This window comes from Cyphellophora europaea (genome assembly GCF_000365145.1).
Source record: "Cyphellophora europaea CBS 101466 unplaced genomic scaffold supercont1.8, whole genome shotgun sequence".
In the NCBI taxonomy this organism is placed as follows: Eukaryota; Fungi; Ascomycota; class Eurotiomycetes; order Chaetothyriales; family Cyphellophoraceae; genus Cyphellophora; species Cyphellophora europaea.
The window spans coordinates 1,159,088-1,183,889 of record NW_008481814.1 but is presented as its reverse complement, the minus strand read 5'-3'; the positions used below and the strand labels follow the sequence as shown (position 1 = coordinate 1,183,889).

Here is a 24,802-nt window from a genome sequence, read left to right as displayed (position 1 = left end):
AAAGCAGTATGTCTCAACGACCTCGAAGAAGCCTGTCATTCACCTATCGAGGTGACAACAGACATCAGCTTTCACACGATACTGAGTGTTCTATCCAATTGCTACGGTGTTGGCAGCATGGTAAGCATCTTACGATGTGTCAATGATACAAGATGATAGTGTTATCAAAGCTCAGACCAGTCCATCGACTTCTAGCTGCATCTTGCGCCCACCTTTGATGATCGCCATATCATTGACGGGGCTCGCCGCCAACAACGAACAATGCTCAGTCAGGCATAAGAATGGGGACCCCTCGCTTCCAGTGCCTTGGAAGTGGGATGGCTTGACGGGACTGTGGGATGGACTGTCGGTGGGGGGTGGATTAGTCTGACGCGGAAGGGAATGTCCTTGCCTTCCGACCCTAAGGCTGTATCAGACGTGACATGCCTCAGACGCCCGGATCGATCACGGCTGAGGTTTGTTATATAAAAAGGGGAACCCGTTCGTGTGCTATGCCAGACGCAGAAGGTAGCCAATTCTGACAGCAACGGCAGCGTGATGGTGCCATCTCGAAACCCAGCCTCGAAAGTCGGGCCGCGACGATCAGTCTAGCCACTGGCGATTCAGGAAGGGAGACAAGTCGAGATCGACAGGCACTTCTCGAACTTGCGCCATGACCGAATAGGTCAACTTCGTGGTGTAGTACTGCAACGTTTGATCCAGGGCCAGGTCACCCAGACGGCTCGTCGGCGTCGTGGTGTCGTAGATAGCTGCTTATCCTAAAGTTGGCTTCGAAGCGACAGCAGACTTTGAGCGAAGCAGACTGTAACGCTGGGCCAAAGTTCGGGGAGCCGCTTAAGCAGTCGGTGGCTTGAGCTGGCACCGGTTCAGTTAGCACTGTGGCCACCACTGCACACTAGGAAAAAACATGGTCGCAGGGGTCATGGTTATGGTGGGCCGTGGATTCTGTGCGGATGCTCCCCGTCTCCATTCGTGGCCAGCGCTTGACTGGCTACCGCCCCTCCAAGGCTCCTAACTCGCCCTGGCTCTTCCCAGTTAGCACCTGGCAGCTTTTTGACAGCCGCGAAAGACGATGTGGGTTCTTTGAGAATAGATCCGGTTGAAAAGGACCAGGAAATACTCGGAGCCGTTATGGGAGGCATTCAGTCTGCAATATAGGCCATGTTGGCTCCCTGGTTGATCTCTGCCAACCCATCTCCGGCTTATCGACTGCTTTCACGACGCTGCTGGACCATACTGGCTCGCTTCTGCCTGTTGTTACTGCCTCGACTTACTTTCTTCGTGCCCAAGACGGCGGGCCGAATCGCATCCACGAGAGTTTCTCAAGGGTGCAGACTGCTACCATCGACCCTGCCCGTGGATCTGGGCCTGATCTACAGCGGGAAACCAGTCCACAAACTGCTACCCACACAAAACACTTTTCGTTCAGAGCCGATCTTGTACCATTGAGCCATCGTGCTCCCTCAACATCTGCACTTCGACTCGGGTTTCTCCAAGTCGCACCGAAGATCGCCGAATTAGCGGAAAAGGGCCAGCATTTTCTTCTTCCGATACTATAACCTCCATCCAAACATACCCCTCCCTACCTCTTGTCTCCCACCTGCCACCCCATCGTCCCAGACGTCCGAACCGCCACCAAAAACAAATATAACAACGCCTCATACTGTCCCTGCAGTGCCCACGTGTTTTCTGCAAGGACTTTCCGATCTCAGCCAAGTATCGACGCCAAATCCTAGACTTTCACTGTGGGTGCTCAAGGCACGCACTCTAAGATCCGCTTGCTCCAAAGCCTAGACCTCGCCCGCCCAGGTCTACCCTGCCTCCTCTTAACGCCTCACCAGGAGACACGATTTACTTGAACGCCTTGACCATTCGTGCAACTCCTGTGCCTTCCCAATCAACGAGTTTCTACCGCGGGTACCTGTGAACAATACTGGGGAGGAATCCTTCGGTCGTCCTGAAGCCTTTCAAGATGGCTGGGCGGATGACCCTTTACAAGTTGGTATGTGGAATAACAAAGCGCAGGAAGCATTGCGTGCTAACGTTTTAAGGTGGTGCTCGGAGATGGTGGCGTGGGAAAGACTGCATTGACTATCCAAGTACGTTTACCGCGCTCGTGCTCTTGGACTGTGCGCTAATTTGAATACTTAGCTCTGTCTAAACCACTTCGTCGAGACGTACGATCCCACAATCGAAGACTCGTATCGCAAGCAGGTGGTAATCGACCAACATTCTTGCATGCTTGAAGTTCTGGACACTGCTGGACAAGAAGAATATACCGCACTACGAGACCAATGGATCAGGGATGGCGAAGGTTTCATACTCGTCTACTCAATCACATCACGGAACTCCTTCACTCGGATCCAGCGATTCCATAACCAAGTACAACGGGTCAAGGAGTCTGGCCATCCAAACTCGCCTACAGGAACAACGTACCTGCCTGCACAGATGAACTCAGCACCCGCATATTCTGGCCCAGTCCCAGTCATGCTGGTCGGCAACAAGAGCGACAAACACCACGAACGCGAAGTTTCATCGCAAGAAGGCCAAGCATTGGCCAGGGAGCTTGGCTGCGAGTTCGTGGAAGCCTCAGCGAAGAATTGTATCAATGTCGAAAAGGCGTTCTTCGATGTTGTGCGCCAATTGAGGAGGCAGCGCCAGTCGCCTACAAAGCAGTCCGGACCTGCCAAACCGCTCGGCGCTGCCATGAACGAGCGCCCCAACTTCTACGATGCCAACAAACCCCCGAGGATGTATCGCAATGAGAAGAAGAGTCGGGCCAAATGCGTTATCCTGTAATTGGTCCAAATCGCTCCCTCATTCACTCCGTGGAGAGGGCTTAATGAATGTATGCCAGGTGCTAGAGGAACACAGAACTCTAGCTCGAAGACATCTCAGGATTGGTCGACTGCACCATGGGAAAGGAATCCGAATCGCAGTGCCGTCCTTGTTTTACCGGGACCACTTCCACAGCTACTTGTTTTTTACCGGGACCACTTCTACAGCTACTTGACCACAAGTGGAGCGGAGGGGTAGAGCTCTACCCCTCGAGCGTCCGCAGGCGTCGTTCTGAGCGTCGAGTGCATCACCTCCCTTATCAGCATGCGTTCAGTCGAGCATCATCCCAGACACAGACTGCTATGACTTCGATGCTGCATGAACGTGCGCCTCGGTCCAAGCTCTCGAAACCCATTCCGACCGGAACCTACCTGAGCATGTGCAACAGAAGAGGGAAACCAGGCTGCATAGCAAATCTGGTATCGTGGACTATGCGAAAAATTGGCAGACCTGCATAACCTAGCTTCCCAATTTCCTGCCATCGCAAAGTCAGGCCAGCTTTCCACCGAGCATTTCAACCTAGCTAGCACGCGATGATCATGCACGGTACGAATTTATGAGGCCAAATTCCCGAGTTACAAAGCGTTCGACAACCTGCGGCAGCCTCCGAAGTCCTTCCTCGGCGGTCGGGTTGAACTTTGGGTAAGCTCAATTCTGCAAGACGCCGGAATTACAGAGCAGTCACACCACGGGGGCCAGCCGATGAGCCCCGGCGAGCATCAACGGCATTGACACACTCGCGCGCTCATACGACGCCCGGATAGAGCACCGACAAGTCCCGTATAAGCACCATGGATATTAGCCCGACTACGATCAGAAGCTCAAGCTGATGATCTGCAAAGGTCCTCGGTGTAAGACAACCGAGCCTGAGCCCCAGAATTGCGAGCGGTATATTCCTGCAGAGGTTATGTGTGTCGTGACAGTGGAAGTCTGTACGAGCAACCAGGATGTGGGAATCGAGGGCGAGTCTTACCTGGTCTGAGGTTGCGTAGCATGTGGCAGCCCTGTATACTCGATCCTTGCCGCTTTGGGAACGCAGCAATTTGCTCCGTAGCAGCATCTCAAGCGACTGAGCAAGGACACATCCGGGGAAATAGAACGCCATCTGGATTTGAGGCGGCTCAATTGCCGACAGACACTTGCATTGGGCCCAGAAGAAGGCCATGCATGAGACACCGTGGCGCTGCAAGTTGCCAGATGGTCGGTTCAGAAACCATTTGCATGCAAATGTTAGACATTATCAGACTTATCCTGCCCAGCTATCGACTCTTGAAATCCAAGCATGAGCGCTAACGCTTCCTTCTGCTGAATGTCGCTCTCGCGGCGAATGCGGCTCAACGTCCATTGATGCTTTTAAGTCAACACCCTAACGGCCACCTCCGGGGCGTCAGACGTGGCGAGAGTCGCGTAACAACCCTGCAGATCTTTTGTCCCAGCTCCCGGAAAAGCAAAAGCCGTACGCTCTGAAATCGACCCCGAATGGTATACTGAACAGTATTCCGTATGCCCATTATCCTAACGCTCCGTCAAAGGTCACAAAGGATTTGCGGGGTACATGCATGACAAGCGATCGAGCAATCTATGATTCCGGAGCTAAGGCAGCACGGCACTTGTTGCATTCTCCTCCTTCTTCACAACAAAAGCCGAGCCTCCAACGACAGTCTCCCTGTTCGGCATCTGGTCAAAGACCGGAGATGATCGGGCAGGTACGGAACGCAGCAGGAAGTACTTGTACCTGCCAAGACGACGGCAACGAACAACAACCCAACCCTGGGGGAGTCGGAGGGTGGGAGGGCTCCGCCCGATACGGTGATCAAACTGCTGTGCACGAGCACAGCACAGCACCGCCAAATGGCGGTCAAGCCTCGGGAAATAGACTCTTTGTGACTTGAAGAAAGTTCCTTCGCATAGGTAGTAGGCCAATGAAGATCCGTTTTTATCTATTCACGCCCAAGCGGGCTGTCTGTCGCTCATATGTTCGTCCAACGTGGAAGACTGTTTCATTGCTCCGACGCCCTGCTTTCAGCCGTACGCATTCTTCTTGTTGGAAGTCATGATATTCGTTTCAATTGTCGTGAAGTTGAGCGAGCACCCGACGCCTCGCGCGGCGCAATCGCCGGCATCTCTCCTATGCTCATCTTGTGACAAAGTCTGCTCTCGTCGATTTGGTATCTTGCGGGCCGCCGTTTAGCGCTATCGGGCGAACGGCGCGAGACTCGTAGTGGCAGACTGTATGTACAGTATGGAGTGGGTCGAACCATCTCCATCTGGGGGCGCGTATTGCTGAACGAGCCTTTACATGCCACATGCTATGGCGGGACCCACCGCGACAAAGTCCTTTGCTAGACCCCGCAAATCAAGCTGGACAGCGGCTTCTGAGATCTGCCTTCCTGCTTGCCTCAGACAATGCTGCGAGCCCATGTCGCATCTCCCCTCCCTCTGCCTCTGCCTCTACCGCCCACACCGCCAGCACCGGATGTTCCTCCCAGCTCCTCCCCACCGGTCCCCGACCCGGTCCGAGGCCGCCTCGGTCGCTTTGGACTCGTGGCAATGTCACTCTTGAGACACTGCACCACACTTCGCATCGTCTCCTTCTCCTGCTCCAGGCCGTGAATGCGCGCCTCCAGCTCTGCAATCTTGCGTTCCTTGGCCTGCACGGCCAGACGGGTGATTTCGCGGCCCTTGGCGACACCGGCGGCGCGGAGCTCGTGACGGTTGAGCAGGTCAATGAGTTGGGTTTCGAGCTGTGTTGGGAGGGTGATGGTGGGCTGCAGCAGCTGGAGGGCGGAGGTCGCGAGCGGGCCGGCTTCTGCGGATTCTGTGGCTGTGCCGGTGGCGGTTGAGCCTTTGTGGACCGTCATGGACGGGGTGATGTTTGGGGAGGCGAGGCCGGTGGGCTGAAGAGGAAAGAGCGCGGAGCCGGGCTTTTTGATGGTAGCGGGGGTGCAGAAGACATCGTCAGCTTCATGATCCGGGGGAAGAGTTACGGAAGAGGCGTCGGATTTGGCAGAGATGGCGGACGTGGTGCGCTTCTTGCCGGGAGAGGTGACGACGTCGGTGCGCCCCGCTTTGCGAGGCGTTTCAAATTCCTCGAGCGCAGATGCTAGGTCTTCGTCGTTGACGCTGTCGGATGACCAAGCATTGTCAATGTCCACTGGAGGAGGAACGGCTTCAAGCTTGACGGGAGATCTGGATTTGGTGGACGGAGTTGCGAGTTGAACGGGCGACGTTAGCTTGGTCTGCACCGCTTTGCCAATCTTCTTTGGCGTCCTCGGGCTTGTTGGCTCCGTTCTTGAATTGGCCAGGACGGCGCCCTCCTCGCGCACCTTTGCATCATCCTCCCAGAGGAAGAATCCGCACTTAGACGGTTGTGGCTTTTGACACGTGTAGAACCATCTTCCGTGATTTTTCCCTCCATTCTTGGTCTGGAACTTGTCGGCTGGCAGTCTCGAATCGCAGTCGCAATGCCAGACGCCGCCCATGAAGATGCCGCGTTTGGCGGTTCTGCCATTCTTGGTCACGTAGCGGGACGCCATGACGGATGTTCGAGTTCTAGAAAGTGCGCCGGCGGTCGCACGGATGATGGCGGAGGATCACATGGTCGAGATGCGCATGCATCTGACTGCTATGCGCTCGCGTGACATGTCGCCAGTGGCCAGGCAGGATGAGTGGTGAAGGTGAAGTGGGCAGTCGAGTGTTGCCTGCGATGACGTCGGGCGGCAACGCGAACGCCGCCGTCGCCAAATTGGGCTTACCTAATTGGGATGGCTACAGGAGACTGGGTCCCATGGACTTCGCGCGTTCTCGCCAACGTCGTGTCTTGTTCGTCGTGACAGCCTGCATACAAGGTCCGGAACGACTGACGTTTGTACCTGCCTCCTGAACTCGCCTCCGCGACACCGTACGCCGCCGACGGGGCTCCTATAGCCTGCCCCAGCGCCCTCCGGCGACCGACTATGAACGAAAAGGACAAACCCCAAATACAGTGTTAGCGATAACCACTCAAGATGGCGCCAACCGGTGGGGGCAACGTGAAGGTGGTGGTGAGAGTGCGGCCGTTCAACAAGCGCGAAATCGAGCGCAATGCAGCCTGCATTGTCGAGATGAAAGGCGATCAAACCGTCCTCTCACCTCCACCTGACGCCGTTGAGAAAGCGAAGAGGGGCGGGAACAAGGCCATCCACGAAGGAAACAAGACTTTCAAGTTCGATAAGTCCTACTGGTCCTTTGACAAGAACGACTCCAACTACGCTGGCCAGGATAACCTGTTCAACGACTTGGGCAACCCGCTACTCGACAATGCATTCGGCGGATACAACAACTGTATCTTTGCCTATGGCCAGACCGGTTCAGGAAAGTCTTACAGTATGATGGGATACGGCGAGGAGGCTGGTGTCATCCCCAAGATCTGTCGAGATATGTTTGAACGCATAGACAAGATGCAGGCAGATCCCAATCTGAAGTGTACGGTGGAAGTATCATATCTGGAAATTTACAATGAACGAGTGCGAGATCTTCTCAATCCTGCGACCAAGGGCAATCTTAGGGTTCGAGAGCATCCGTCAACTGGTCCCTATGTCGAAGATCTGGCGAAGCTCGCAGTACGATCATTTGCCGAGATCGAGAATCTGATGGACGAAGGCAACAAGGCCAGGACAGTTGCTGCGACAAACATGAACGAAACCTCATCTCGCTCTCACGCCGTCTTTACCTTGTCCCTCACCCAAAAGCGGCACGACGCAGAGACCAAGATGGACACCGAAAAGGTCGCAAAGATCTCTCTCGTTGATTTGGCCGGTTCAGAACGCGCCACATCGACTGGAGCCACAGGAGCCCGTCTGAAGGAAGGTGCAGAAATCAACAGGTCGTTGTCAACGCTCGGTCGTGTTATTGCGGCCTTAGCCGACCTTTCCTCTGGCAAAACAAAGACTACCAAAGTTCCGTACCGAGACTCAGTTCTTACGTGGTTGCTGAAGGACTCGTTGGGTGGCAATAGTATGACAGCCATGATTGCTGCCATTTCTCCAGCAGACATCAATTTCGAAGAGACGCTTAGTACGCTGAGATATGCCGATTCGGCCAAGAGAATCAAGAACCACGCCGTGGTCAACGAAGATCCAAATGCTCGTATGATCAGAGAATTGAAAGAAGAGCTGGCTCAGCTCAGAAGCAAACTTGCGGGCGGCGGTGGTAGCCTCGGAGCCGGCAATGTCCAGGCCTATCCAGAAGGCACGCCTCTTGAGAAACAGATGATCACCATCACGCAGGCCGATGGCACAGAGAAGCAAGTCAGCAAAGCCGAGCTTATGGATCAGCTCAACCAAAGTGAGAAACTTTACCAGGATCTCAATGAGACCTGGGAAGAAAAACTGCTGAAAACTGAGGCCATCCACAAGGAGCGTGAAGCGGCTCTCGAGGAGCTAGGTATCAGCATCGAAAAAGGCAATGTTGGTATGAGTACGCCGAAGAAAATGCCTCATTTGGTCAACTTGAGCGACGATCCTCTCCTGGCTGAATGCCTCGTCTACAACTTGAAACCGGGCATAACTACCGTTGGAAACGTCGATGCTTCGGAGAGCTCTGAGATCCGACTGAACGGTTCAAAGATCTTGGAACATCACTGCAAGCTGGAAAATGTCGACAACATTGTTACCATTATCCCAACAGAAGGCGCGGCAGTTATGGTCAATGGTGTCCGTGTGGAAAAGTCAAAGCGCCTACGGAGTGGTAACCGTATCATTCTGGGAGATTTTCACATCTTCAGATTCAACAACCCGCTGGAGGCCAAGGCTGAGCGTGCAGAGAGAAGTCTATTGAGACACTCCGTCACAGCCAGTCAGATTAGTTCTCCTTCGCCTTTACGTCCATCACACGAGCGTTCGATAAGTACGGCAGGCTCCGAGATTGACGGTCACTCTAGCAGAGCAGAATCCCCAATGCCAGGCGGCCGTGACTCTGACTGGTCTTATGCTCGGCGTGAAGCAGCGAATGCATTGCTGGGTAACGACACCAGGATCAACAAACTGACTGATGAGGAGCTGGACAGCCTTTTTGAAAACATTCAGCGTGCTCGCGAAGAACGACGTGGCCGGCCCATCCTATCAGATAACGATGAGGACTCCGATGAGAACAGCTCTTTCCTCGTCAGGGACAAGTATGTGTCAGCTGGAACTATGGATGGTTACTCGCTAGATACGGCATTCTCTATGCCTGGCACGCCATCAATGTCAGATGGTGCAGAGAATGACGGCGATGTCACACTCAAAGCCAGTCAGCTTGACATGCAGAATCAGCTTGAAGAGCAAAAAGCCGTGTTTGAGAAGCAGCTCAAAGTTGATCGAGTGTCCTCCCCGACATCAGAGTCTGCCCAAGAGGCCCAGGCTGCACAAATGCGGGAAGAACTCGAACGACAGAAGCAAGAGTTTAAAGAAGAGCTCCGAAAGCAGAAAGAGGAGTTTGCAGAACAGAAGCGGGTATGGGAACTGGAGAAGAGAGCAGGACGACCTCCCGAGCTAACACCTGGGGAGAGGGCTACGGCTCGTCTTGTCGTGGACAGGTGGCAAGGCAGAAACAACGTCCGCATTGCTGAAGCTGTGCTTCAGACTGCTGGACTGCTCAAAGAAGCACAGGTCATGAGCAAACTACTCGAGCAAGAGACAATGTTTCAATTTGCCATCCTGGATGCTGGAGAGAACCATGGATCTTCATACGATTTAATTCTCCACGACATATCTCGAGACGAAGACATTGCTTTGCAAGATGCACGGAAGCCATGCTTGGCCGTTCGAGTGATCGATCACCAGTTCTCGTGCATCCACCTATGGTCAATCGAGAAGCTCAAGCAGCGCTTGGCGAAAATGCGGCAGATGTACCATTACAAGGACCAGCCAGACTATCTACAGCATTTCCGGCTAGATAATCCTTTCAGGGACTCTGATCAGCCACTGTACTCTTTGATTGGTGATGGGAGCATACCACTAACAGCCGTTTTCGAGACACGAGTGCAGGATTTCAACGTCGATGTCATCTCACCTTTCACTAAGCAAATTATTGGAAAGGTCAGGATGTCGCTGGAACCTTCGCTTGCAGAGTCACCACCTTCAACAATCAAGTTCAACATCGTGATGCGCGACTTTGTGGGGTTCTCAGAACATGAAGGCACCAACGTGCATGCTCAGATGTCAGTTCTTGGTACGTCTGATGAGAGTGTGGCTACGACACACACTGTTTCCGGCTTCGGTGAAGGTCCAGTCCGCTTCGAAAGCATACACACTCTCAGCGTTGCAAGGAATAGTGAGCAGTCAGCCGTGTTGAAGATTGCAGTCTTCTCCCAAGTCACCTCCACACATCTCGACAAGTTAAACAGCTGGGATGAGCTGCGGGAGCTGATGGAAAATCCAGAAGAGGTGAAGCAAGCTAAGCATCGCATACCGGAGTCAGAGTTCCACACAGAAGAGCGATACGATGTGTTCGCCAAGGTGCAATTTCTCGAGCTGAACGAGAATGGCCAATACGCACCAGTAGAGGTCGTACACACCGATGGGAGTGATCAAGGAGTCTTCCAACTCCATCAGGGCCTGCAGCGGCGCATTTCGATAACGCTGACGCAGAGTCTGACGGAGACATTGCCCTGGGATGATCTGAAGAGTCTGCGTGTTGGAGAAGTCCACCTCATTGACTCATCAGGACGTATTGCAGACATCGGCACAGAAACCCCCGACATACCTCTCAAGCAAATTCAGGAGCCTATGATCAAGGACAACGCCGATGGTACGTCCAACGTGACAATAATCGGCCAATGGGACAGCTCTCTGCACAAGTCGCTGCTTCTCGACAGAGCCACCAACGAGAATTGCCGAGTCCAAGTCTCGGTAAGATGGGATATCGTTTCGTCCCGCCTGGATAAGCCCATGGTCTTCTCCATCCCACAACAAGTTCAGATCACACCACGAACCTACTACCGACCACAGTCCGTGCTCAAATCCTTTTGGAACCAGACCCGGATCACTCGCTCCACCGAAGGCCTCTTCAATATTGTGGTACGGCCAACGAGCGCTAAGCGCGCCGCCGATCTGTGGCGCATGGACACCTCAAAAGACTATGTCAATGGCGAAGAACTTGTTGGTAGCTGGAGCCCGCGCGGGATCTCGCTGGTCAAAGACTATATTTCCGCGCGTCGGAAGCGGCGCCAAATGCAAGATATCGAATCAGCCAAAGCCACTCTGGGCATCAAGCGGTTGACCGTTGCAGGCGGCAAATCTAAGTCTCGCACGCCCTCTCCAGCCGAACCTCCCAACGCTCGCGAAGAGGACCTCTTGCGCCGCTTCGCTGCGGTCTGGTCGCGCCGCGGCTTCGAGCTCTCTCACCCTATCTTCGGGGAGAGCAGTTCTGATAGTAGCACCAGCAACACCAATGGCGGAGGCGATACTCAACCAGCTGCCGACGCCAACGGCCGCAAGATCAAGTACATCGCCGCGGTGGCCAACATCCCCAAGAACCCCGTGTCCCTGAAGTCCGGATACCTCCTTACACCGTCGGACACGCTCGACCCAGACCACGCCTCGATGCAGTGGAAGCGACGTTTCGTTGACCTGCGCTCCCCGTACCTGATGATCCACTCGGTCCCAGACGGCGAAGCCATCAACGCCATCAACCTCAGCTACGCGCGCATCGACCACGACCCGGACTTCAAGCGCCTGCTGGGCGGCGTTCCGAGTGAAGTCATGGACGGTAGCAGCAGTAACGGCAAGGGCCACAAGCGAGGCGGCAGCGCGGATCTGCACGGACTGGCGCACGTCTTTGCCGTGTATGGCGAGCAGAACACGTTTTTGTTCGCGGCGAGGAGTGAGAGCCAGAAGGTGGATTGGATACTGAGGATCGATCAGAGTTACTTTGGGAGCGTGCAGGAGGAGGATGGCGTGGGGGACAGCTGATGTCGCTGCAGGTCGTGGGGTGGGGGTTGTGTATTCGATTAGTATAGACTGTTTGGACGAGGGGCAGGGCGAGAGGCTTAACGTTGACAGTGCTTCTCAATCAAAGGGGTGCGACGAGACAAGATGAGATGGAAACGGATTGATACCCAGAACAGCCATGCCAGTCTGTCGCTCCGGACTGGATGTTACGCTTTCGCTTCTAGATAATATTGAGAACAAATTTGAACGCTTGAAAGAGAACAAGTTGAGGTGCGTTCCGGCGAATGTTTCCTTCAGGGAACGTGATCAACACACACGAGCTGTCACTGCCATCACCCGAGCCCCTAAGACCGTCGAATTGACTGTCTTTGCTACCTCTGAAGCTTCATCAAGCCCTCGCAATTCTGCCTGGCCGCACCAGCCAGCAATCCCGCGTCCAGCCCGCCCAGCACCCACCTGGCCCCCATCTCATTGACCACCTTCTCCATGACATCCGGCCGATGATACAAGCCCGCGATCGCGAACACTTTGCCGTGCCTGCGACACGCCTCCCCGACCCTTTTCAGCGCCCCCATGAAGACCTCGCCCTCCCACTCCCCCAAACAGCCCATCTCCTGGCCCAGGTCGTTGGACCCGACCAGCAACGCCTCCACGCCTGGTAACGCGGCGATGTCGTCCACGGCGGCCAACGCGTCCTGGGTCTCGATCATGATGAACACCGTCGAGCCCGTGGCGTCCAGCTCCTGCATCGCGACGTCCGGCGCCACGGATGCGAGGCCGAAGTGCGGGAGCCCGATGGTCAGGGACCGGCTGCCCTGTGGGGGGAACTTGCACGAATTGACTGCGGCTTTTGCGTCCTCTGATGGCGCGGAAGACAAAGGGTTGCCCCTCTTTTTAGCCATTCTATTCATCGCTCCCTCATGGGACCAAGAGGGGGGTGGGGGGAAATAAAGGAAATGCGGGACTTACCAACGCCGTGAATATGCGGAAACACCACGCCCATGGCCCCCATGTCGAGGACGCGCTGCACGAAGCCGCGGCCGCACTGGAACGGCACGCGCACGAACGGCGTGATGCCGGACGCGAGGGCCGTGATGCACAGCTGCGAGGCGTCGCGCAGCGAGAGCGTCGTGTGCTCCAGGTCGATGAAAAGGCAGTCGTAGCCGGCCGTGACGGCCATAGACACGATCGTTACGTCGGTTGTGATCTTGATGCCGAAGGCCTTTTGGCATGGATGGGAGTCTTCAGCTTTTTGGGCGGGGGTGGGGAGATGGCGGTGGTGAAAGAGGTGAAATGGGGCGGGTGTCACAAACGTACCTTGCACAGACGGTCTTGCGAAGACAGAGCGAGGAGGTTGTTCTGGCGGATGCTGGGGGTCGTGGAGGCCATGGTGGGCGCGCAAGGGGCGAGGGAGTGGCTTTGGGGAGGGAGGGGATCAATAGATTCAGAGGCCGCTTCGTAGGAGGGGCTGCCAGGGAACAAGATTTGATACCCAGGAGCTGATGTCTAAGTAGTTCGGGGCTTTCAAAGAAGCAGCCGTTACCTCATTGCAACCTTCTGTCTTGCGCGTCGTCCGAGGTCGGTCTTTTTCTCCAATGTTGGAGGTGCATGTGTATAGTCACGTGGAGTAATGTAGAGGGGGCATATCAGGCAGTGATTACTTGGCACAAGGCCGCATCTTCATCGCCTGATATCCACAGCCTTTCCATCTCGACCATTGGATGTGCTTTGCACTTATATCACTCGGTCTTGAGAGTATTCAATCCCCTCGCCGACAGCCAAGCGGTCGCTACGGCACCTTTCCATACCACCTCGGCATTCTCCATGTCATGCTCCTGATCCGTCAAGACGCCCTCGCGCGAGCCTTGTCCTCGCGGTCCTGCAATCAGAAATTGGCAACCTGGTCCGGGCGCAACGGGATCGGGAATACAACAGCTCGGAGGCCTCCTTCTGGCGAATAGACAAGATGCTTGTCCTGGTGAGGTAGGAGGGCCTTTCTTGGCCTTGGCGTCGACAAGGTGTGTCATGTCGATGTCGTTCTTCATTGAGCTGGCACCGCTTTATCGCTCCGTCCTACTCTCCGACGATTCTCACACTTGCTCCCATGCTCTCGCGGTATCTAGTCATGCGCTTGGTTGTAGTAATGCCACGCCGCAAACCCCGCTACTCGACATCTGCTACAAAGTCATGGCCCTCCCAAGTCATTGTCGGCACTGCTCACGTTGAACAGTCATTGAAAGGGTGGATGGAGTGATCAGAGCAGTAGCTCTGCCGATTCCGGCGACCTAAGGCCGTGAATGCTGTCGCTAGAGAGCGAGGTTGGTTCCGCACTCCTCTCAGGTCGTGTGGTCTGTGAGGAGCCTCCGGTGGCGCTTTCCGGCACAATGTCTCCTCAACAGTCTTTTCGGTGCGCGTGGCTTGTCGTAAGTGGCAAACGACTCCCCGGCATCCAAGCACGATACGCTACTAGCGATACCTCTCACCAAGTGATCTTGGGTTGGTAGGATCGATCCAGTGCCACTCGTCCGTGTCCCAAGACAGACGTTCTAGCACATTATCATCTTTGATGTGCGTCGCACCAGCAACTTTCATTCGTTGCTGCACTGCCTCTTTCGCTCCTCCCAATACCGGAAGGACACCTGGAGCCTTGCTCAACACCATGTTGCACACTTTCAGACTGACATTGTCGGGCAAGTTCTGTCGACCTGCAGTATACTTCTCCTGAGCCTCTTTGATGGTAATATTGACACGTGTTTTCCTCATGGCATTCTTTGCCGACAGATAGTAGCTATTCACGATCATAGCATTCATGTAAGCGCTTAGCGCCGCCTTGCTCGTTGTTGGTGGTCCATCCTTCTCCAATGTCTCCCAAAAAACAGCAAGGCTGTTGAGGTTTCCTAAGTAGTGGGCATTGTCGGTACGAGCCCAGGCTCGGAACTCCAGCACTTGAAGTCGCGGCAGATGCGTAAAGGTAGAATCGATGACGGATAGCTGAGCATCTTTGAGCTGGCCCAGATCCATCACGTCGCCATCGTCGACAGCGATCCGAGAAATATTGTCTTTCACACCTTGACTGATTCGGACATCGCTCATGAACTCCAGCACATCGGAGGTGTGGCGAAATACGAGAGTGTTGACGGTAAAGTATATCGGGACAGCTTCTTGGCGAAGGAGTCGGGCGACAGACAAGGCACCGCTGGCGTCATCTTTGTCGATTCTCGATGCTCGGAGTCGGCAATGGGCAGGTGATCGAAGATGAATAAGTTGAGGTGTGTCGAAGAGATGGAGCAAGATGAGTTCCCGGATCTCCGAGGGCAGATTCATCAGACATGCTGTCGTGTTCATCTCGTGCGAACGAAGCCCAAAGAGCGCGTATGTCGTTGCTGGGTAGAGTGAGAACAGGCGCGTGTGACAATAATGTGTCAGCACGAGAGCTAGGCGATGCAGGTGGGGAGATGGGGAGGTCAGGGGGCGGGGGGCCCGACTGTGAGGGATTTTGTTCGATCAAGTAGTTGAAACAGATGACCGCATCGCCAACATGGACAACACATCAAGCACATGTGGAATCTCGTCGTGGAAAGTGAATTGTGGATGTGTAGTACGGGTGGATGTGAGGTGAGGTTGTGGTCACAAGGCAAGCAGGCAGTGACGCGCGTGTCTTGGCAAAGTTGCTGCGGAGGAGGTTGCCTGGCCTCGGTCGCTGGTATACGTCTTTTTGGTTCTAGTCAGGCAGTGGTCTATGATATGTTCTTTTAGCTTCTGAGGCCGACGACACGCTTCCTATGTGTACAACAAATAACCACATCATGTCCATACGATGAAAATGCCCGCTGTAAACGCAAAGTACACTTAATCTTTCCTGGTCCGCGGAAGCGACTCTTGCTCGGTTTGCACATGGCCGAGAGAGCCCAACACCTCGTCGCCAGAGAGTTGCCCCTTGACTAGCTTTTCTGCCAGTCCCGTCATCTTTGCACAAATCGGCTCAACCTTCATATTCCAGACCTGACTCGCGAACAGGGTCGATGCGAGTAAGGCGACAGTGGCAAAAATACATCTGAAAGTTCCGGGCAAGGGGTATTTCCATACCGATATGAATGTCTCGTTTGGCCACTCCAAGCCATTTTCGACCTTGAGCTGAAACTCGCGCTTCTCTGAGCCGAGGAAGAGTACCCATGCGAAGATGGTTCGCATAAAGGTGCCGTGTAGAAGGTAGATGGCAAAGCTGACCTTACCCAGCCACTTGAGCGGCTTTTGCGATAGTGCCCACCGCGTATGTGGTGAGATGACAATGCTTGCCACGAGCAGAATGCCACCGAAACTACCGTATAAGCGCTCTAGGGCGTGCTCGCCAAAATGTGTGTCGCCAAATTGCTCCAAATACGCCGACCATGGCGCTCCTTTGGGATTGTTTCCGGGAAAGGACATAAGTACCAGTGCGAAGATGGCGATTGGAGGACTGAGTATGACCGATAGAGGGGCGAGCTTGCTGGGTAGATTCGAGATGGAGAACTCGGCGAGGACTATGCCAAGAAAACAGGTCATCCCCGTCCATGCTGTGAGTCCCGAGGTTAGTAGATCGTTGCACGAGGCTTTGACAGTACTCACGATCACCAATGTGGTAGCTCCAGTCGATCGAGGCGAAAGCCATGAAGACCAGTGATATCGTTCGCCATACAGGTGTCATGTTCACCGTCATCAACAGCGTGAGTATTATCATCAGGCTGCCTTGGAGGAAATAAATCAGAGCCCACTGGGGCTGATCATACTGATTATCCACACCGAGCACCCAGGTGTCAAACAAGGCGGTTTTGAGATCGGCAAGGGCGACAAAGATGTTCACGCTCGGTTGTGGTGAATTGTGCGCCAACCAGAACGCATCGCTGTTACGCCCCATCTCGTAGAAGCCCATTTGACACACCATCCAGCTGAAAAGAGTTGCAAATGCGGCAGGCAGCATGAGGCGGAAGATCCTACTGAAAGCCGATGTCGCTAGCTTGCTGGAAGCCATATCCGCTTGGCCAGAGCGAGCGAGACTCAAAGGTTTGAGTGCATTGACAAAGCCCATCAGAATGAGGAAGATGGCAACCCATGAATGCCCGGACGCCACGAGCCGAAAGATAGGTCGTTGGAACAGGCTGGGCGCATCGCTCCCGTCCGCACAACAGGGATTCACTAAGGAGGTAGCATAGCTCAGGACGACATGCGAAGACACAACATAGAGAGCAGCTATTCCTCGGAGGCCCTTGAGTAATTGTCAGCGGTGTTGTGCGGGCGAATATTCGGGAGGCAGCTCACGTCTGCCCATGCGGTTTCCTGCATCGCCCGTTGCTTGGTATCATCATTAAGCGTGAGCTGAGAGGCCGACCACTGGTATTTGCCTGTGGCTAGCCGGGTCACACTACCGTAGAAAGGTCCGAGCATGCTGGTGGACGTTCGTAAAATCTCGAAATCAAGGGGTAAAGTTCGTCATTGGGCTCAAGAGGAGCGGCGAGTTGGCATCGGCGTGGGACCGAAAAGCGCGCTTGCTCCTCGACAACGGCAAACGATGAAGCCAGAACGACAAACAGACGCGAATAATCAATGGAAGGGAGCATCCTGTGTTTTCGATGCCAGACGTCGAGCTGTAATCAGTCGAGATGAAACCAGCGCTTCTCCACTGCTTGCCTGGTCTCCATAGTATGATCCAGCCCCGAAACTTGGCCTGGGCAGCCCTGGAGTGCCCGGCCAATGATCACGCTTAATCGCCACAACTAAGCGGCAAACTCGGATCTGCCCAGGCGAGCCGTTTTGTTCAGGGGTTCCCCCCCCCCCCCAAAGTGTACTTTTAAGGGAAAACATGTTGATACATTGCCATATCGCACCCCTCGATACACGAAAAGCCCCCTTGAAGTTTGGTGTGCTTAATCGCACCCCGTTCGCCGGCTTGAAGTAAGGGGCTTCAATCCCCGTACTCTGCACTATGGCTTTCAATCATGCATCCCTTCCGAATTCCCCCACACCTCTCCTGCCGGAGTGCGCCAAGTCCAGGTACCAAAGTCAGATCTAACTACAGGATCCCCGGTCCATATGACAGCGAACCAGGCACTCAGGCATAATCTTTGCGTATTGCAGCGCCACCAAACCGTCACGGCTGCCGACGACATCTGCAAGTCATGTATCAATGCCTGCCTTCCCCGTATCTGATAGGCTCAGCTCATCTGTGGCTCAAAGGTGAGCGGCAATGCCTAGCACTTCACGAGATCTAGCCATCCCTCTGCGAGGCACACAGACCTCCTCGACTCGAGCTCTCTCCGGAAGTTCACGGGCCTCAAAGCTACGGATCTCCTCCAATGTGAATGTTTCTTGACTCCCTTCACGGACCACCCAAAGATCGGGCCCGAACATCGACATTCTTATGTCGTTGCTACTGGGGTGACGAGGGGCCTGCGTGCGCGATGTCTCGGTGTTCCCCCTCTATACCTCTGTTTACCTCGAAGCCGAGGACCCTCTCATCCATCATCTACTCCCTCACTCGTCCCCTAAACCTGTTCGCATACACTATTTGAAGCAGACATGTCGTTAGCCGACTCGCCTGGCTTTGTTTTCCAACCTGATCACCTCAATTTTGCTCCTGCTGACGATTGCAATCTATTTGACGAGGTCTTTGACCACAAGCTGTACGAAGTTGATGATCATAAGCTGCGAGAAGACGATGCCGAATACTTCGAGACTGTCCCTTACTCTAACCCATACCCGCGTCTCCCATCATTGAGTGGTTCAACCTCTCAGGAGACTTCTACCGACCAATCTCCGCAGCAACCATGGCGAAAGGGCCTGTGGTGTTTGAACCAGGATACGCTCAAGGTCGACAAGACACGAAAGCCTGCACAAGATACTATTACTGCCGCCGAACTGTTGAACAATCAGAGTTTTCTGATTCGAAGTCCTCCATCTCCCTCAGTCAGTCCAACAATGAACCCCACAAAGCGATTCGTCACCAGTCCCAACGCAGCCAAGTATCAATACAAAGCCATGGACCCGCCCCCCTCCCGCGAAAATACCCTTTCTCCGAGCCCAATGTACTCGCAGCTGCCACTCCAAGCCAAAATGGAGCAGGTTGAGACGTGGCAGCAAGACTTTAAGAATTTCAACATTCAGACCTCGCAAAGAAGGTCCCAAGAGAAGCCTTTGCATGAGCTGTATCACAATCACGGCACTCAAATATCGGATATCAATAACGCTATAGTTGCGAAGAATGCGGAAAGTCAGCTTCCCTTGCTGAGCAACAATGCCTCCCAGGAGTTCTTGTACAACGAGGATGGTGGCGTTGCTGTCGACCCAAGCTTGATCCACAAGAACAGAAATTCGCTAGCCATACAGACACGACTGGACCATTGCTTTCAGCCAGCTGTACTTTCCCAACAAGCGTGTCATCAGACCCTTCATCCAACGTGGACTACTGAGAGCTTGCACTCATCAAATGATTCTCACCCATCATCCTACGACACAATGCCGGCCAGCATGTCTAGCGCTTTCAGCAGCAACGGGCTACAACCGGTGCAAAGTGGACAAGGCCAGGTATGGTGGTCACCAGACATGACTACCACCACTCCTGGCTGGGTCAATACATATCACGAACCCTTCTCTACCATTGCTGCTCCAACACCGAAGCGAGCAGCCACACAGTCTTATGTTGAGAATATTGACCGTCGCTCCGAAGGGCTCGGTATCAACTACCCAGACTCTAATACTGCGAGTCTACACGACCACAACACCTTTTATCCAAGCATCGAGTCCGCCAACTTCTACTCTCCCAGTCGATCGCAGGGCCTTCCTGCAGGCATCCCTCCAGTTCCACCGCTGCCTTTTCCGACTTCCAACCATATTCTCAACAAAACATCACCATTCACCACTCCATATACAAGCCGACGTTCACCCAGTCGACCTCCATCTCCTTGCATCTCTCCACTCAGTATGACTCCAAGGTCGACCCGTCGCCAGAATCGCTCCCCATCCCACCATAGTAACCACCGCCGCCGCAAATCCATGCACAAGCCAGGCCCCATCAAGTCCATCAACAACAATCAACTCCCCATCGAAGACCCTTACCCTTCCACTCCCATCGCATATTCCTCATCCCACTACCAACACCACAACACCACCACACGCGCCCGCTCCCGCTCACATTCCAAACCCCCACCACCAACGCGCACGCCCCGCACACCCAAAACGCCCACAACGGCGGGCATTGGCGGCAGCGGAGGAGGCAGCTTCAACCTCGACTTCGTCAACTTCACCGCCCGCGACAGTGCCAAACTGCTGGGCGACGTCGCGCCAAGCGGCAGCAGCAAGACGCGGGCGAGACGCGAGGCCGAGGCGCGGGAGAAGCGCAAGAGGCTGGGCGAGGCGGCGCTGAGGGCTGTCACTAGTGCGGGTGGCGATGTGGAGGCTTTGAAGCGGGCGATTTTGACGTAGTCGGAGGGGCGCAGTGATGGTCGGTACATGGTATAGAGGGAGGCTTGGAAAAGGCTTGGAGGCGGGGACCTTACGGGGTAGGCGATGCTGCAAGGCATAGGTTCATCCTCCCGGCCGATATGCTAGATCTTGGTGAAAGGGTACGGTCGGGTTCCTAACATCCTTGGGAATTGCTTTATGCTGATTGTGGACAGACGGGGCAACTATCGTGAACATGACGAGACTGTGGTCGGACTGTTATTGGTCCGTTCATCGTCGCCAGCGCCGTGTTGGTTTAGTACCTCTTCGAAGGCCTTGTTTGCACTTCAGGGTAAGGTGCATGCTGTGCTGTGATCATACACTCGCGATTTCCAAGAAGGGGTTGCAATGGAGCTTCAGCCAGGATTTCAGATCGCAAAGCGAAAGGTTTTGCAGCAACCTCGGGCTCATCTAATCTTACTTTCACGTACAGCGATGAAATAGACGTACCCGCTCGTTTAACATTCCCAGAATGTGCCTTTCCCCCGCCCCCCGCTTCTACGATCTCCTGTATGCATGCCACCGGGCCTCTCCACCACAAAGTTATACCCTTTCACGACACCTTCGCCTTGTCCTCGGCATCCTGCTCCTCCTTCATCTTCACCAACTCCGGCACCGAGTTCCACGGCGCCACGCTCAGCAGAACCGGGAACGTCAGCTGCGGCACCGTCGGCGTGACCAGCGCGGGCATGCCGTCCTCCCCCTTGTCCATCGCCCTGCGGTACGCGGGGCGGCTCGTGATGAGCTTCAGCCAGCGCCGGATGTGCGGGTACTCGGAGAGGTCGATGGGGTAGATGACGCGCAGCAGCGTGAAGCAGTAGATGTTCATCATGTCGGCGGCGCTGAAATCGTCGCCGGCCAGGTACGTGTTGGTGGCGAGGCGGTCGTTGTACTGCTTCAGGTGGTTTGGGGTGCGGCGGATGAAGGACTGGTGCGCGTAGTTGGCTGCCAGGGTGTCGGTGGGGAAGCCCGGGGCGTTGAGCAGAGAGGCCGCGTAGATGTCGGCGCTGAGGAAGGCTTGCATGCTGCCGTTGGCGAAGCAGAGCCAGTAGAGGTATTGGCTGTAGATGTGGGGGCCGGCGGAGGGGTTGAGCGCGAAAGTGCCGGAGCCATAGACGTCAATGATGTACATGAGGATGGCTTGGGATTCCGTGATGACAATGGGGGGAGAGACGTTGGTATCCTTGAGGGTAGGGGATGTTCCGGACGGGTGAAGTGCGACAAGGGTTTGTTTGCCTTCGGATTCCTCGAGGCCTCGCGGGAAGACATGGAGTTCGTACTTGAAGTCGGGGATCAGCGCGGTGAGTTCTTCACAGAGCCAGATGATGCGGTCGCCTTGCGACCAATGCAGGTAGTAGACTGTTAGAGTCATGGTGTAAGATGAGGGTCAGAAAGCAAATATGTCCTAGGAGTTGAGTCAGTCTTGTGAACGACTGAGAGTGAGAGTTGAGAAGGCGAGGCTGGTCGTGAGTATCTTGGATGTTGTGGAACGTTATATTTATACCAGGGCCGAAGTTCCATACTGTCTGACTACATCTATCTAGACCGGGTCCTGCTATGCGTTACCCGCGATCATGAAGGGTCACAGTACCTAAGGCCGACCCGGAGGGTTATGAGCAGCCAATGAAAGGAAAGACTACCCGAGAGTTGGTGAAAGGCCGGCCTCTTTGAGGAACAAATTGGTCGCGGTCGTATGCCATATGATGGTGCATCAACGTGGTGCGACTATAGCGAATCTGAATTTCCAGACGCACGGAGGACTGGGCATAGAAGGCTCGAGTCGTTTGAGGTCGCAGTTTCCTAAAGAACACAGGAGTTGCGATGCACGCGTAGTTTTGTATAGGACGCCTGACGGGGTCTGACCAATCAAACGTGCCGATTCCCTCGGTCAACGGTCTCTTGGTGCCTCTTGCGAGCTCCCTAGGCTGATATCTTTAATGTCTGTACGAGGTCAGAAGATGTACAGATTAGGCGACCGTAGACAGCATCAAGCGATCTTATAAAATGCGAAACTGGAGGTGAATTGTTGATTACAAAGTGTCTAACGCCCAGTCTTCTGCACATCGCCCCGTGTACGGGCTTTGATGCCTACGAGTGTTCCGAACTCTAGCAGCCTTCAGGACCTACTCATATTTTCGGTGTTGTCACCTTCACCATTCGCAGTTGGTCCACCTTCGTCAATATAGTGTCGAGCAAACAGGTCATTCTGAATCCACCAGAATTTGTTGAGTGCTTTGAGGATCTTCACTCTCGTCTCAAGGTCGAGGCTTTCTACTCCCATAACAACATCTGTGACTGCGTTTTCTACCCAGCCGAGCAGCAGATTGATGTCTCGGTAGTCGACCCATAGCGGTGGCTTGTTCTTCCTGTGCTTGAGGCCACTCTGGTCACCAACTCCACCGGTATGAGCCTTGCCGACGCCATCGAGGTATGTCCAGAAGTTGCTCGACGGGGTCCAGTCTGTGTTCGAGGCTAGGCGAATGAGGTAGCCTTTGAGGAAATCTTTCCGAACTTTGAGATTCTCGCTTTCGCCAAGCTCGTCGAGGGAGGTGGGAGCCTGACCATGTGCTTGAGGCTTTGTGAAAACCGTGGCGGTGATATCGTACTTGAGGAGATGGTCGTACACAGCATCCACAATGCCGTTCACAAGAGGTCCAAGGACTGGTTTACAGGCGTGGACCAGTCCTCCGTCGACCTCCGGGTCGAACTGCAGGAAAGACTGTAGGTATGCTAGTCTTGCAGGAAGTGAGGTTGTGATCTCCGTGGCATTGATGTGCTGCATTGTGAGTGACTGTTTGATGTGGTTGGGTTCTTGAAGCGTTTCGGGCAATGTGAGAATGGAATGCTATGAGGATTACTTGGGTGATGATGATGTCCGCCTCGAGCAGCAGCAGCAGGCTTTCCTCATTTTATAGCGAACCTCGATGCACGGTCAGACCCCCCTTGGTGGGTTCCAAGCTGCACAAGCCTCCGACCGCAAAGCCCAGGGCCGATGTTTTGTCGCGGTGGACTGACCGAACATCAATTCATTCGTAATTGTTCCTTTATCATCTCCGCGGGGAGATCACCAAGCAGCAGAAGCGAGCATCGGGTATCTGGGGATGATGAACTAGCGGATCATGGTAGCAGGCATGTCAACAGAACCAATGGCAGGGTCTTTAGAGTCAGCGGGCAGATGTATAGAGCTGATTGGGTCGGTGGAGGGCTTGGGGGCGGCCTCACACCACTCAGTATGCGTCATTTTCCGCCTCTGCGGACGGAGTCGGCGGTTGATATTTCAGCGGAGGCGGACGCTCTGTCACACTTGTCAGCACGTGTACGCACCAACGTATCCCCATCCAAGATCGTCCCTTCACATATCTCCGAGGTCTTCCAACCACAGGGAAGCCAGAACCATAGCATCATCCGGCTGGACTGCTGCTTCTTACGGTAATAAACATTCTGCATGCGGTTGAAGAGACTCTTGTTCAGCGGGACTCGGCAGGGCTCAGGCTCCGCAGCGGGAATTTTAGGGCGGGATCAAATTGCCTGCCAAAGGAACTCCGCGGAGCATATATAGTTCTCGCGCCGCAATGTGCTCGTTGGCATCGGATCGCAGAACCCTCGGGTACAGCACCTCGTACTCTTGGGACATGTTCTGTGCAAGAGTCTTTCGAGGCCATTTGCGAGTGGTGTGATGAAGCGGTGGAAGAGACCTCGGTGATCAAACTGAGTGGTGTTATCTATAGGGTTGCCCATAGAGAGCTCTTATGATGTTCTAAATCTGCTGTGATTTTGCTTAACTACAGCACTTTGGAGCATTGCATAGCACTTTGAAGAGTAGAGAGATATGCAGTCATCGGGGTCTCCTGCGAGTATGTATAGGACACTGAAGCAAGTGCCTTGATCACACCCATAGCCCGGTATCAATTACCTACCACATATTGCATCCGTGATATGGTTTTGCCGTGTGTAAGAGCGATTCCTCTCCGGGTACATCACCAAAGGAAGTAAATAGACATGCTTCATTGCTGGAAGCTATTTGGGAGTGTGTTTGCCAAACCGTAGTAGGCGTTCACCTGGGTGGATACTTGGCATCCCACCATATATCCCACGTTTTGCAAGGATTCTTCCTGTGCGGACGATCCCTGGACGATCCCACAGTTCAAAAAAAAGAAGAGGGTCAGACTACAACCTCAAAAAGAAAAGGATTTATTCCCTCGAACCGGAATCGAGCCGGTGACCTTTCGGTAACAATTGTTCAATTACAGCCGAACGTGATATCCAACTACACCATCGAGGGCTTTTGAGTGCCCGTTGTGCGAGGAGTTTGTGCTCCAAGCGAGGGATGATTTTGACTCGATTTTCGAGGACACAAATTTATAAAAGTCTCGTGACAGCAGCTCCAAATTCGTCTTGGGGTCAACGGTGGGCCCCACCCACCACAATGAACGCAAACTCCGGTACAATTCCCCGGTGCCTGAATTCGCCGCGGGCATCCCTGCGCCCAAGGGTTGTGATACAGTGAGTAGATCTGGTTGTGTTGACCGTATGGCACGTCGAGATGACATCCACCTCGCGTACGTAGCCCAAAGTTCGTT

At 54.2% G+C, this 24,802-nt stretch overlaps 9 protein-coding genes and 1 non-coding gene across 10 annotated transcripts; 3 read left to right on the top strand and 7 right to left on the bottom strand.

Annotated features, from left to right (window-relative positions):
• Positions 1 to 1,972: 1,972 nt before the first annotated feature.
• On the top strand, positions 1,973 to 2,799 carry HMPREF1541_08244 (uncharacterized protein; the record flags this gene model as incomplete). The annotated part of the gene is made up of 3 exons (XM_008722563.1): positions 1,973 to 2,002; positions 2,052 to 2,099; positions 2,152 to 2,799. The coding sequence occupies 3 exons, from the start codon at positions 1,973 to 1,975 to the stop codon at positions 2,797 to 2,799; spliced, it is 726 nt and encodes a 241-aa protein (XP_008720785.1).
• A 2,438-nt stretch (positions 2,800 to 5,237) lies between these two features.
• HMPREF1541_08243 (uncharacterized protein) lies at positions 5,238 to 6,374 on the bottom strand (the record flags this gene model as incomplete). Its single annotated transcript, XM_008722562.1, has 1 exon — positions 5,238 to 6,374. One exon carries the CDS (start codon positions 6,372 to 6,374, stop codon positions 5,238 to 5,240), a length of 1,137 nt encoding a protein of 378 aa, XP_008720784.1.
• Positions 6,375 to 6,845: 471 nt separating this feature from the next.
• HMPREF1541_08242 (uncharacterized protein) lies at positions 6,846 to 11,771 on the top strand (the record flags this gene model as incomplete). The annotated part of the gene is made up of 1 exon (XM_008722561.1): positions 6,846 to 11,771. The coding sequence occupies one exon, from the start codon at positions 6,846 to 6,848 to the stop codon at positions 11,769 to 11,771; it is 4,926 nt and encodes a 1,641-aa protein (XP_008720783.1).
• A 350-nt stretch (positions 11,772 to 12,121) lies between these two features.
• HMPREF1541_08241 (uncharacterized protein) lies at positions 12,122 to 13,139 on the bottom strand (the record flags this gene model as incomplete). The annotated part of the gene is made up of 3 exons (XM_008722560.1): positions 12,122 to 12,609; positions 12,720 to 12,972; positions 13,068 to 13,139. The coding sequence occupies 3 exons, from the start codon at positions 13,137 to 13,139 to the stop codon at positions 12,122 to 12,124; spliced, it is 813 nt and encodes a 270-aa protein (XP_008720782.1).
• Positions 13,140 to 14,216: 1,077 nt separating this feature from the next.
• On the bottom strand, positions 14,217 to 15,095 carry HMPREF1541_08240 (uncharacterized protein; the record flags this gene model as incomplete). The annotated part of the gene is made up of 1 exon (XM_008722559.1): positions 14,217 to 15,095. The coding sequence occupies one exon, from the start codon at positions 15,093 to 15,095 to the stop codon at positions 14,217 to 14,219; it is 879 nt and encodes a 292-aa protein (XP_008720781.1).
• Positions 15,096 to 15,599: 504 nt separating this feature from the next.
• Positions 15,600 to 17,171, bottom strand: HMPREF1541_08239 (uncharacterized protein; the record flags this gene model as incomplete). Its single annotated transcript, XM_008722558.1, has 3 exons — positions 15,600 to 16,303; positions 16,356 to 16,992; positions 17,046 to 17,171. The coding sequence occupies 3 exons, from the start codon at positions 17,169 to 17,171 to the stop codon at positions 15,600 to 15,602; spliced, it is 1,467 nt and encodes a 488-aa protein (XP_008720780.1).
• A 1,131-nt stretch (positions 17,172 to 18,302) lies between these two features.
• On the top strand, positions 18,303 to 20,204 carry HMPREF1541_08238 (uncharacterized protein; the record flags this gene model as incomplete). The annotated part of the gene is made up of 1 exon (XM_008722557.1): positions 18,303 to 20,204. The coding sequence occupies one exon, from the start codon at positions 18,303 to 18,305 to the stop codon at positions 20,202 to 20,204; it is 1,902 nt and encodes a 633-aa protein (XP_008720779.1).
• Positions 20,205 to 20,775: 571 nt separating this feature from the next.
• HMPREF1541_08237 (uncharacterized protein) lies at positions 20,776 to 21,594 on the bottom strand (the record flags this gene model as incomplete). The annotated part of the gene is made up of 1 exon (XM_008722556.1): positions 20,776 to 21,594. The coding sequence occupies one exon, from the start codon at positions 21,592 to 21,594 to the stop codon at positions 20,776 to 20,778; it is 819 nt and encodes a 272-aa protein (XP_008720778.1).
• A 744-nt stretch (positions 21,595 to 22,338) lies between these two features.
• HMPREF1541_08236 (uncharacterized protein) lies at positions 22,339 to 23,004 on the bottom strand (the record flags this gene model as incomplete). Its single annotated transcript, XM_008722555.1, has 1 exon — positions 22,339 to 23,004. One exon carries the CDS (start codon positions 23,002 to 23,004, stop codon positions 22,339 to 22,341), a length of 666 nt encoding a protein of 221 aa, XP_008720777.1.
• Positions 23,005 to 24,417: 1,413 nt separating this feature from the next.
• Positions 24,418 to 24,504, bottom strand: HMPREF1541_08235. Its single transcript has one exon. It is a non-coding gene; the product is annotated as a tRNA-Tyr (tRNA).
• Positions 24,505 to 24,802: the final 298 nt, after the last annotated feature.